The sequence below is a fragment of the Nylanderia fulva genome, unplaced genomic scaffold, assembly GCF_048542155.1.
Source record: "Nylanderia fulva isolate GAGA-0341 unplaced genomic scaffold, ASM4854215v1 Scaffold18, whole genome shotgun sequence".
Classification (NCBI taxonomy): Eukaryota; Metazoa; Arthropoda; class Insecta; order Hymenoptera; family Formicidae; genus Nylanderia; species Nylanderia fulva.
Genome location: NW_028190055.1, coordinates 452,038 through 465,253, shown reverse-complemented (window position 1 = coordinate 465,253; position 13,216 = coordinate 452,038). Strand labels below are relative to the sequence as shown.

Sequence of the window (13,216 nt, the reverse complement as noted above, 5' to 3'; positions counted from 1 at the left end):
CGAAGAAGTATGCATTAGGAGAACATATTACGCGAAGATGTGATCAAATCGGACGTCTTTAGTATTTAAAAAGCGCGTGAATTTAAAAAGGCATAAATGCTCATACTACTGCATTATATGTATTCGGAAATAATATAAACAAATATTAGCAATCAAAATGTCTTTTACATACAAAATAATAGTTCTTCAATTAAGTATTGTTTCAAATGGTTTCTAAATTTGTGGGAAAAATTATCTAAATATTATCATTATATTGTAAAATTAAATGTTTTACAAAATAATTATTTTTATCATTTTTTAGTATTTTTTATAATTTTTCTAATTTACACATTATTATGTTAATATATATTACAGTTGTTTTAATAAATAATAAAGATATAAAAAACTAGTAATTATTTTAAATTATATGAATATCTAAATATATACTTATTAGCTAATATAAATATTTATTATCTAAATTAATATATTTATTAGCTGCAATAATTTCTCATGCATTTGTTGATTCTTTGTAATTTTTTTTAACAGATATAAAAATTACATAATTAAAAATATTATAACAGAATGTAAAAAAATTGCAATGTTTTATTATAGAAAAATGTTTTATTTATAATTAGGCAAGGGATTTTCTTATAAGATTTAAAACATAATTAAGTCATCTCTTAGATTGCGTATCGTGACTTCCTTTTTGTAAATTTGTACAGATATTTGTGGAATACTTATTCACAAATAAGGATAATTACTTGATTATTCTTATTTTGCGTGAAAATTTTACTTATCAATATTATAATATATATGTATACTACTTCTATAAAATATTTTAAGATTTGTCGAATTTTTTTTGACAAATTATATATTTATTTATTGACATTTTTATGTATACTGGATATAGAAGTGTCACAGGTAAAGTTCAAAGTCTACTCTAGCAGCATTGTAAAATTGATTTTGTTGTCCAGTTCTTTTGACCCATGCACCTTTTTTGAAATATCCTTCTTTTGCCCACGATTGCATTTGCTGAGTAGTATAAGGCCCATGTATTTCTGCATCTTCATCTTGTGACCATTTCAAATTCCATGTTACGTTTTCTGCTAAAGATGTACTTTCTTCCGCACTAGTTGAGTCTGCTGTCTTATCTACACATATATATATACATATGTACAAAAATATGGATCAAAACTCTCATAAAAATATTTCTATATAATAGAAATGATAATAAGCAATATGAAAGTATTTGTCGCTAATATGTTGTATTACAGACCATTATTAGTGTCGTCCAGTTTTGCCTTTTCCTTTTCATCAAAATCATCAGCGTACATATCCAGTTCTGCTTCTTGCTTTGAAGGACATGCATGCTTATTGCCAGCATTAATCTACAAAAAAAGGTATTTCTTATAATAAAAATTATATATAATGTGTGTGTATATATATATATATATATATATATATATATATATATATATATAAATTATACATATATACATAATTTATTAATAATATAATTTTTATATATATAACTTTTATATTACCTTTTTTTTTATTTGTTCATAACTTTCTTGATATATATCCATATTACCAGTACGTGTCAATAACTCATTTGCTAGCTCAGTTAATTTGGTTATGCTTACAGAATTCGGGTCTTCTTCATCACTTGTTTTACATTCCTTTTTCCTTTTCCATCTTTCAGCTGTAGTTAATTTCTTTTTCCCTTTGCCTGGATTGGGACAATTTGTATTTATTTTATAATAGCTTGAATATGTACGCTCCATATTAGCAATTATGTTTACCAAGTCTGCATAGCGTCTTAGAAACAGTTTCACCAGGTTTAAGAAATTCTAAAATCTGTTTATATAATGGAATAGGATCAAACATAATATCTCCAGCATCACTATCACTATCGCTATCTCCCAATCCATGGCTTTCATTTGATTTGACCTTCTTTTGTACATTAGTAGTGGAACCAGGTTTAACCTTTGAAAGATATTTATTTTATATGTGAATAGAAAAAATGTATATTACCTCATTTTACATTACATTATATATATTATAAAATAAGAAACTATTTAAAATATTAAAATATAAACCAATTTTCTTAATACAAAAAAAAATTATACTTTTATATAAATGAACTATTTAATAGATTAGAATAGAAAGATAGACTTTATTATATTTATCTATTTGCTCATTATATATTATCTTTATCCATCATACTAACTTGGACCCAATCGATATTATCCAACCAGTTGTCTTTTATTTGCTTGTCTTTATTCCAAAGATAATGGCCATCTTTATCAAAGTGGCCTTCTTCCAATTCCTCCTTCATATTAAACGCTGTAAATCCTACATTTGTTTCTGGTGCTGAGGGTCCATCTTCTGTGCCTATTTTACAGGTCCATAATTACATTATTCGGTATAGATATTAAATATACAACTATACACTATTAAAATAAGAATGATCACAATAAGAAAAAATAAGAAAATAATAAATTATATTAATCTATCTAGATTACATTATACAAACAAATACCTTCTAATTCATCCTCGTTCATGATATTATAAGCATCTTCATTTATTTCATCATCGTCTTCATCGGAATCCAGTGAATTTTTAAGTGGTTGCTTGTCAGCTGCCTCTTCAATATCATCAAATTTACGTTTTGACATGATTTCTGTATATATAATAAACTTTTTCCTCAAGAAGATAGATTCTACATGAAAAAGATCATATTGTTAGAGAAGTTTTGTTTAATGAAATAAGCGAAATAATCGCTACATGTTATTTGGCTAATTAAAATACTCACAATATTTGGATATTATCGTTTATACAAACGCGATGATACTGCAAAGTTTCTTATCTTATAAGAAATTGTTTTCTGTACAATTTTAAATATAGGATTAGTTTGTGCTCACAAAGTTTTAGGTTATACAGTGCATCTTCCAGCAGCTATTCTATCCGTTTCAAGAACTCGTTAGGTTTACCGATGTTTCTCATTTACAATTAAAATTTATATCCGTTATTTATATTACGAATAAAATTCTCGGAATTGTATCACTGTTGTGTAAAACGGAAACTATCCCTGCTCCTCTCTTGCTTTTGCGCCGCTAATACCACTTCGCATTTCCCACGTGATCACGCATGCATCAGCTCATCAGCATGTGTATACATACATTTTCTTTTAACTTAAAAAGTGCATTAATAAGCAACTCGACACTTATTCAGCTAAATATTTAGACTTTTGATTTTTAATATTTGTATTTATATTATTTTCCTTCTTATGTCTTATACATACATATATATATATATATATATATATATATATATATATATAAAATATATATATATATATATATATATTTAATATATAATATATAATATATATATATAAAAATTCAAGGATTAAAATTATATGTATATAAAAATTCGGAAATTAGAATTATGTACACAATAAAAATTCGGGGAATTAAAACTATGAACATAATAAAAAAAAAAAAAAAATAAGTACCTTTCAAAAAGCTTTTTTTTTTCTTCTATCGTTTAATTGAGGTCTTATCAGATAATTTTAGAAATAAATTTATAAATATGCTTCTTTTCAGTCGGTAATATATAGTCGGTACTTATTTTTTTTTTTTTTTTATTATGTTCATAGTTTTAATTCCCCGAATTTTTATTGTGTACATAATTCTAATTTCCGAATTTTTATATACATATAATTTTAATCCTTGAATTTTTATTGTATACATAATTTTAATTCTTGATGAATTTTTATTACGTGTATAATTTTAATCCTTGAATTTTTATTACGTGCATAATTTTAATTTTCGAATTTTTATTATTCAAACGTTGTTCCATATGTGTGTGATTCGGAATATCATGATATAGATTAAAAATACAGATGAGTAGTGATAGCAGAAGAATATATATTTTCATGACATCATATTTCTCACAATTATTTTTATAAATAAATTATTTTTATATTGTACTGCTTCTATATATTTGCTTTTGAATTTTTCATGTTTTTATAATATCCGTGAATAAATAATTGTTAACATTATTAACATAATCTGTCAAATTTTTAATATATAATATATATATATATATATATATATATATATATATAAATAATATTGTGTAATATATGTTTATTTCAATACAAATAATAGAATATTGTATTAATTATTTGAAACTATATATTAATACATACGCAATGCTATCATTTGAAGAGTATTGTATTACAAAAGAAAGGCATTAAAAAGTATATAAATCGGATTTTAACTTATATAACTACATGATAATCTATATACGCACATGTATTAACATATATTGCATAACTTTTACGTTTTTATTTTATATCTGTGTAATCTTTTATTTTTTTCTATACTAGTTATAATTGCAGAATTCTCATAAATAGATTCAACTTCATTCATCACCCTACTACATCACTTAAAAAATGCGAGTTATATTTAACATATCATGTTGTTACAAACTTCTTCTTGGGCTTTTAATTTTGTTCTGAAACATTCTATACTGAAAGTAAAACACATTTTACACCTTTTGTGATTTTCAATAAAAGATACACATCTGCAATATATTATCCAATCAATAAATTTTTTATATTTACATAATATTAAATATAATATTAATATATATTTTATTACATATTATTTTCAAGTATTTTTATTAAAAAAGTAATTAAATAATTATTATAGATACTTCAAAAATTTAGAATTTCTGTCATATTAGGCAAATTAAAACTGATTAATGCAATAAGTTTTAATCCCAAGATATCTTAATTATAGAATATTTCCAAACATAGGTATGAATTACTATATTTACTGTGTGATGATATTTTATATCATATTATTTGATACTAACAGTTTGATTTCTTAATGGTCGTAATGAACATACCATAAAAAGTGTATAGCATATTGTAAACAATTATTGTACTTTTGTATATACTTAATATATTAATCTGATAGAGTTCACAAAATTGAGAAATATATGTAACATTTTAATTAATGAAACTTTAATTAAACCATTTCATAGTCAGTTTTTAATAATTGATAAGATAAGCAAATAATTAGATTATTATTTTTTGATATATTTTGCTTTTATATAAGTAGATGAAAATATATAAAAATTCAAGAGAGATAAATATAAATGTTAAAATATAGCAAACTCTTCCGGATTAATATAAAGAATATGTTTCAGGTACATGCTAGAGTTATTAGTAAGCGTTTTGTTTAACTAATATCACATATATATATATATAAATGAAATGAAAGTAAAATAAAATATATATGTATGTTCGGGGAAACACATACATATACATATACAATAACAGCGCACAATGAAATAATAATAAATTATAAAGTTTCTTGTCTTTAAACTCTTTATCCTATATTAATTATGCAATATATTCGTATTTTAAAAGTTTAAAATAACAAATAAGTAAACTAATACTATTACAAATTTTTTTACTATAACTTATTCAATTCAAATTTTAATATCAATTGAATTCATATATATATATATATATATATATATATATATATATATAATATATATATGTGTGTATACTGCCTTATTTCTTACTATACTATACATACATTTATCAACGGTCTACACATGTATACATCTGTTAGCAAACAGATATTTAATATATATTTCTGCAAATTATAGGATGGAAATACTATTTGCATACATTATCATAAGAAAATCATTTATTGTTATTTTAAAGAGCAATTTTCTTTCTTTTTGTATTCATTCATGTGTGTTACAATAGTTATATATTAATGATATATAACTTTTTTTAATTCACAATTAATATATAAATTTTGAAGAAAGTGACTTGTATGTGGTTTAGATTATATTTTAAACAGAAATTTTATTAAAAGTGATATTTACATTTTAAGAACAAATTATATGTGAAAGAGAGGTAACATAAATAAAAAGATTTAAAGTATTTCTGTGATAATGTTGCAAAAGAATGTACAAAATATGAATAATAATCGCTTTTATACGGCTAATCTCTAATTCAGGTATGTGGAAGAGAAAAGGTAACTTTTCATTTTTTTTATCACAATATTGAGCTATGTACTTCATATGGCTGTTTGCAAAAAATGCATAATATTTTTTGACAACAGATAATTGGAAGTACTCAACTTTAACTTTTATATGTGACTGGTATTGATATATAGCGACATATTTTATATGTGACGCAAATGTTTCCTAGTTGCAAAACATTAGCCAATGACAAATATTTTTTAATAGTAAACTTATATACATTTTACATTGACAAATCTTTTCTAATGAAATGATATGTCATGTCGTTTCTTATTCCATTTTATGTTTCAGCACTTTAATATAATCAAGATGCTAAGGGCTACATTATGTATTATAAATGCAATTTATCACTTTAGTTAATTGTAATACATAATACCTTTTTGTCATGCAAAATTATTTTTATCCTGTCTGTCTTTTAAATGAATATAATATTACTTTTACGGATACATGTCTTATGTCTATACATATTTACCATCTTATTGTACTAATCCTTTTATTGATTTCAATTTTTGTTTTCAATCGCCCATGTTTGTTTTTTCTTGTAATATCTGGTAGTAACATGCCTGTGTATAATGAAATTAATTTTATTAATTTTAATTAATTTAATTAATTTTATTTGTCTCTTTGTTTTCTTTTTATTTTATCCCTATTTATTATAATTATATCTCACCTTAAGAGTGGTGAACATAATACCAAGCTCTCCATTTTGCAAATATGGCTCCATGAAATCTTCGATAAAATGTATTTCACTCCCTAATTGCAATACACTAGCACGTACTACAACAAAACTAAACACTGGAAATAGTTCATCCATCGTCCATAAATATGTAGATCCTAGTTGTTTTTGTACTGCCTATTAAATATGAGTCGATATAAATAATATAATTAAACATATTTATCATAAATAGTCCTAATATTCATGATATTGTTTATATATCCTTACTTGTGTCATTTGTTCAAATGTATTTCTGACCACTAACAGCTTTTCTAAAGGCGAAAAAGTTGTTTTGAGTTGCTGTAAAGTTTCTATAGCATCACTAAAGTAAGGTTCATGCTGATATGGTAATGAATTGTCTGCAATGTTTATTACGTTTGTAGTCTTCCAGAATTTCCTACAATTTTACAAATCATTAGAAATACGTAAAATACAAATAGAATTATCATCTATAATCAAATCAAATCTCTATAGATAATAATTTATTTCTTCCATCAGTTATAAATCTACTATGCTTACTGATCAATTTCAAGAAAGGCCATCAGAGTTATATCAGGTTGCTTATTCCATTTCATTAATCTTTCCCAATATGCGTCATCCTCTTTTTTATTATGTAAGGCATACAGTACAAAAAGTGCTGAATGTACACGTGGCAGTAATATCGGATGAAGTATCGCAGCAGCGCTTATAACTTGTCTGAAAATAAATGAATCTATAAATTACATCTGTACAACTTTTTCGAAATATCAGATATAATCTGTAGTATAAATCTTATAATACGTACTCTTCTTCACTATCAGTTTCAAGAATGCATTCTTTGCCACAGCGTGGTAAAGCCGGGAATAAAAGAAGCACAATCTCGTATATCCTTGTTGTAATACTGTGCAGCTCCGATACTGCATGACTAAGTAATAACGGATGTACTCTCACTCCACCATAAGTAGCCGTATATACCGCAGCTACTTCTGTCAAAAGAGCGCCCAATGGATGATGCGGACTTTCGAAAGCTTTCACTAAATATTTGTGAACTTCGTTGTAAGTCTGACTAGTGAGTTTATCCCGTCCGAAACACGGTATCTTATCTAACTGATCAATTGTCTCACTATTTCTTTCCTTCATGTTTGAGGCATTATTAGCAGAGAGTTTTTTTCGTTGTAATGTCTTTTGATGAGACTTTGTTATTATACTAGCAACATTTTGCCATACTCTTTGTGTTTCTACAGATTTTTCATTGTAATTAGAACTTTTAGTGAGAGATTCGGATATGCCAAGTTGTTGATAACATTGTTTAAATATGGCTTTCCACTTTTGATCAGCAGATACACATAGTTTTCCAAAAGATCTAATAAATATAATAAATGCAAATAATATAAAAAATTATATATTAATGTAATATACAATTAAAAGTTTCTAATATTGATTTATTACTTGATACTAGAAAGAAAAGAGAGCAATATTCAATATTACAATAATATAAGATAAAAAGGAACACTTACGCTGGTTTTGAATTAGTTTGTGCAGTTCCACTAGCTTTATTCATATGTAATGTGGCGATAACTTTGACACCCTCATTCCACGCGCCATTCATATTACCTTCTAATCTATCACCACTTCGGAATGTTAAAGTACCTTTTCCACAAAATATTCCTGCAGATTTGAACTCGCCTTCGTAATGTGTGCCATCCTCGAATACCATTACTCCATGACCCTTTGATATAAATTATATCAATATAATTTATATATTTTTTAATATTTCTTATATTAAGAAAATATTTGTAAATATATAGTCACCGTTAGAACATCCTGTGTAAAAGCACCTTCATAATAAATGCCATCGAGTGTCACAATTAAACCATTACCATGTTTTAAACCATTACTCCATGATCCAAGATATTTTTCACCTGTAATATCATTAAGCAATAAGTGTATAATTTCGATGTTGGTAATTAATTTAGGAAATAAGATCAAATTAATTATTATATTTTATTTTCACACAGGACAATGTATTATACTTTTTTCTTTTTTGTACCTGTCATGATATCATCCATTATTCCATAGCCTTGTTTAACACCAGCAGCCCATTCTCCAATGTAGACAGATGCAACTGATGCCATAAAGTGACCTTCTTTCTTAACACCATGGCCATGAGGCAATCCATCTTTAAAGTAGCCTTCATAAAAATCTCCATTGATGTATCTAAAATATTGCATAATTAATAGTTTTACGAAAATACAATTTACAGAATTTACAAAATTATATCAAAAGAAATTTACATTTTTTGCTTCAATTCGTTGCTAAAAAAATAATTAACTTATATACAAATATTATAAATTAAAAAAATTAAATTTACTTCATTGTTCCATATCCATTTTGTTGACCATCCTTCCATTGGCCTTCATATACACCTTGCATTGGGATTTCCATTTTTCCAGTACCATGAAGAACACCCTTATGAAATTGTCCTACATATGTACGACCATCGGACCATTCCAATTTTCCAGAACCATGTGGCTTACCATTTAGCCATCGTCCTGTTAAAATCATGATATAATTGATTACATATATTTTGTACATAATGTATATTTCTTTTCAGTGAAATATACTTTAATATCACATCTTACAAACCAGTATATGTTGCGTCTTTGAAAACATTATGTTTTATGAAGGAGAATGAGCTCGAGCGTGCTAATGGAGGTACATTTCCAATCACTCTTTGCAAACTGCATTTTATAGTATTTTGTAGAGCATGTAACCATTCGTTACGTTCGGAAGGTGTAGGAGTATATAAGACGAAATTGTCTTCTGGGGCAACAATCGATATAGCATTCTAAGAGATAAATAAATCTATTCTTAATTATATTTGTCATCATATTAAATTTTTTTTAATTTTGCGATACAATGTAATGAATAAAAGATATAATTATAAATTTGTGTGTACCTGTATATTTTCAGAGTCTGGTAGAGGTTCTACCCATAAAGTTCGAAGTGGATGAACTGTGTGTGTAGTGCCAGTAACATGTATGAAGATATCCGTCAAGAGAATAAACCAATGTGATGAAAATCTACCAGAATTAAGTATGGATAATGGATACATTTTTGATTCTCTAATAAGCCTTCTATTAGGAGATCTCAACGATTCTCCCAGTTTTCCAGAATTTTCCCAAAATAACTTTGTAGTATCTGCCTCTTTTTGACGTTTCTCTTGTTCATCGTGTACTTGCTCCCATTTTATAAGAGCCTCTTGTAATCGTTCAACACCCATTTTTGTACCATTGCTTTTTATTAAACTATGAATCATATTTTTGTACCTATAATAAACCCATTAAATAACATATATGGATTATCAAAGATTATAAATATTTAAATATACTTTTATAAAATTAATATAAAAGTATTAGTAGATATAACTTCTGTTGTAACAGAATTACCATATATATATATATGCATCATATATATTTATATATGATATAATTTGTGCAAGATTTACCTGTTTAATTTACATAAAGGATGCTGCAATGCCATTGTGATTACGATTTCATTGCTATTTCTTTTTACATCACTACTCTTTAAATTATTTATAAATAAATTTGATACTACTTGTGGCACTTCAATGAGTTTTGCAATATGCATAAAACCACCGAGAGATATAACATCGCAAATAGCATTCAAATAATATTTATATACTGTGGTAAATTCCTCTATATTGGCAACAATTGCAACTTCATATGCTTCTCCTATATGATTAAAATAATCCCATAAACTTGTGACATTTAAAACACTAAAGTGCATTAGCTCTGCATAACAACGACACAGTGTTTCATATACATTGGCTTCTTGAATAGCACCACTCTTCTTTTGAAATGGCTTGATGAGATTCTGATAAACAATCAACATTTCTTCTAGAAAGATTTGATCGTTAATCAAATCTTCTGACATATTTATCGCTGGCTCGTTTATCACAGAACAGCAACTGTATTGTCCAGAACTGAAAATTTCTCTTGGACTGTTCGCTTCACCTTTATTCTGTATGTCAAATTGAAACATATCCCCAACTTTACTGAAATCATAATTTCTTTATATACACATAAACAGAAATATAAAATCACTGCTCTATAAGATTTTCATTTTAATTATTTACCTCGATTGTCCCATAAAATATAAACCATGATGCATCATTACTAAACTATGGAAATTGCCAGCTGTCATATCAATGGCTCTCTCGTTGGAAGATAACTTTGTTGTAAATAACTGAGGTGCACTCTGATCTATTGTACTGTGCAAAGTGACCTGTTTAAAGTTGTTACGACCCCAGGCGAATACTCTGCCATCCAGTGTTAGGGCAAGTACGTGGAAGGCACCACACGATATTTTTCTGATACCAGTATGGCTAAGCTTTGCTACCAGAACGGGCCTCGGTCGTTTAATAATATCTCCCGTTCCTAATTGTCCATATTGTACATCTCCCCAGGCCCAGAGTTCCGTCGCCAATATGTTGCTGCCAGCGCGAGACAGTGTATTAATTCTTTCATTTAAACCCTGTTGGGACAATTCATGTTCGGAGGAACCGGTACTCGATGACCAGGGAAATTCCTCGCAACGTAAGCTTAACGCCAAACTAGTCGCAGTAGGTTTTGTATAGCTATCTCCTTGCTCTTCCAGGTTCTCATTGCTATCAGCTTTACCTTCATTAATATCGGAACTACCGCTCATATGTCTAGATAAAGTTACGACTTTACCTCCTACATTTTTAACACCTTCATAAACTAAGTTTGCCATGTTTGATACATTCTGTTTTATCAATCTTGTTGAACGATCGACACTTTCCATAGGTATATCTTCCTTGGCACTGCCGTAAGATGAAACCCAAGATAGTTGCCTGGTTAGAAATTGTCGAGCAGTCTCTGTATTTATAAATATAACATTTCTTTTCTCATCCTTGTCAGAATCTGTTAAATTGTTCGGACATTCTCCACCATTTTCAACAATACCAGAGAGTTCTTTTTTGTCCATTTCTGGTAGAGAAATATGTTCTTTACTGGCAGTGGACAAAGCACTGATGGAATTTGTAGAACGATCCTCGCTAAATTGCTGTGCATGAAGACCAGTGAGACATGTATCCGATGACGTAACACTACCAGGGCTCAACATAACATTATTAAGACATTGTGGACAAGAATTTATAAAGACTTCTTCCTCCAATTCATTCTCACTGTCCGTATCATCTTTCATATGTTTGGTAGTTTTTCTCACAGTAACTACATTAAAATTGGAACCACAAGCAACTTCAGACACTGTCCTCCCTTCGAAAAATCTAATTTTCTTTGGCTCTATACTATTTATATCTATCTGTGGTTGATTCCCACTAGCCCATAGCTGCCCATTTTCGGTAACGAATAGTGCTGCATGGTCGCTAACTGCTATAGATTTGACTTTTACTATTTCATTTTCTTCTTTATATCTGTAAATAAAAATCAGATATTCCAACAGATATGTTTAAATTTTAATAATAAATTTTATAACACATAGAAGAGAGAATTAAAGGAGACATCAGTTAAGAAATAAAAGTTAACAAGGGAGAGATTCATTCAAGTTTTAATTACAGGACATGTTTTGTTACACGTACGTACCCATGGCTACAATATTTCACTTCCTCTTTAAGAATTATTAGATCTACAACACTCATGTCCTGAGGATTTACTTTCAAAACATGTCCCTTAGTGCTTACGATGAATAGGTGCTCAGAATTGGACGCTATATCGATAACGTCGAACTGAGCCCTTTTAAAAGTGAGCGTGGGGCAAGTGCTCTCTGAAAATGACACTTCCCCATGGTACAAATTATTGGTCGTGGTCTCTACAAAAATGTGATCTTTAATGGTGACCAATTTGCAGATAATGCCGTTCGGCTTGTCACCGAATGTAAAGGATAATTTGTCAGCTCCTCTCCATAGGTACATATGTTTATCCATGTTGCTGTGAGCTTCCTTGACAAATAAAGAGGTTTGCATAACCTAGAAAGATCCTTCTGCAAACTTTGACCTAGTGCCGCGCGTTGACTTTTTTGTCATATTATCTGCAATAACGTTTCCTCGGTTATACACTTCTTTAAACGTATCGCAGAAAATTTACACATGCACGACATGATTGAATGGACGAGTTTTTTATTATGACTAACATCCGGCGAGCAATAGCGACCAGTAGTGACAGATATCAGCTGATAGCATAGGGTTCTGTCAAAAGTATATATAGCACAAGTGGGAGGAACCAACTGGAGTAATTAATGAAACTTTCATGTAAGATTATATATATATATACATAAATATGTGTTGATTTCTCATTCTTAAAGTTAATTTATAAGAGAGATTAGAAAATAATATATATAATACACATAATAAAAAAAAAAAATATTTTAAATTTGATCTTGCACTTTTTGGGGATTTATATC

The 13,216-nt window shown here is 27.9% G+C and overlaps 2 protein-coding genes across 3 annotated transcripts; both read right to left on the bottom strand.

Annotated features, from left to right (window-relative positions):
* Positions 1 to 580: 580 nt before the first annotated feature.
* On the bottom strand, positions 581 to 3,188 carry holn1 (CD2 antigen cytoplasmic tail-binding protein 2 homolog holn1). Its single transcript, XM_029312413.2, has 7 exons — positions 2,795 to 3,188; positions 2,522 to 2,701; positions 2,210 to 2,373; positions 1,782 to 1,965; positions 1,524 to 1,708; positions 1,256 to 1,367; positions 581 to 1,130 (listed from the first exon to the last, which is right to left on the bottom strand). Exons 2-7 carry the CDS (start codon positions 2,655 to 2,657, stop codon positions 895 to 897), a joined length of 1,017 nt encoding a protein of 338 aa, XP_029168246.1. The 5' UTR covers positions 2,658 to 2,701; positions 2,795 to 3,188; the 3' UTR covers positions 581 to 894.
* Positions 3,189 to 5,547: 2,359 nt separating this feature from the next.
* On the bottom strand, positions 5,548 to 13,071 carry Als2 (Amyotrophic lateral sclerosis 2). 2 transcript variants are annotated; one of them, XM_029312449.2, is made up of 14 exons: positions 12,400 to 13,071; positions 10,911 to 12,230; positions 10,260 to 10,844; positions 9,711 to 10,080; positions 9,398 to 9,599; positions 9,123 to 9,303; positions 8,802 to 8,968; positions 8,564 to 8,673; positions 8,269 to 8,480; positions 7,557 to 8,114; positions 7,292 to 7,468; positions 7,001 to 7,169; positions 6,728 to 6,910; positions 5,548 to 6,620 (listed from the first exon to the last, which is right to left on the bottom strand). In XM_029312449.2, the coding sequence occupies exons 1-14, from the start codon at positions 12,777 to 12,779 to the stop codon at positions 6,573 to 6,575; spliced, it is 4,662 nt and encodes a 1,553-aa protein (XP_029168282.1). In that variant the 5' UTR covers positions 12,780 to 13,071; the 3' UTR covers positions 5,548 to 6,572. The 2 variants fall into 2 exon arrangements, with proteins under 2 accessions (XP_029168282.1, XP_029168283.1); XM_029312450.2 differs by having other exon boundaries at positions 10,260 to 10,829.
* Between the last annotated feature and the right edge of the window lie 145 nt (positions 13,072 to 13,216).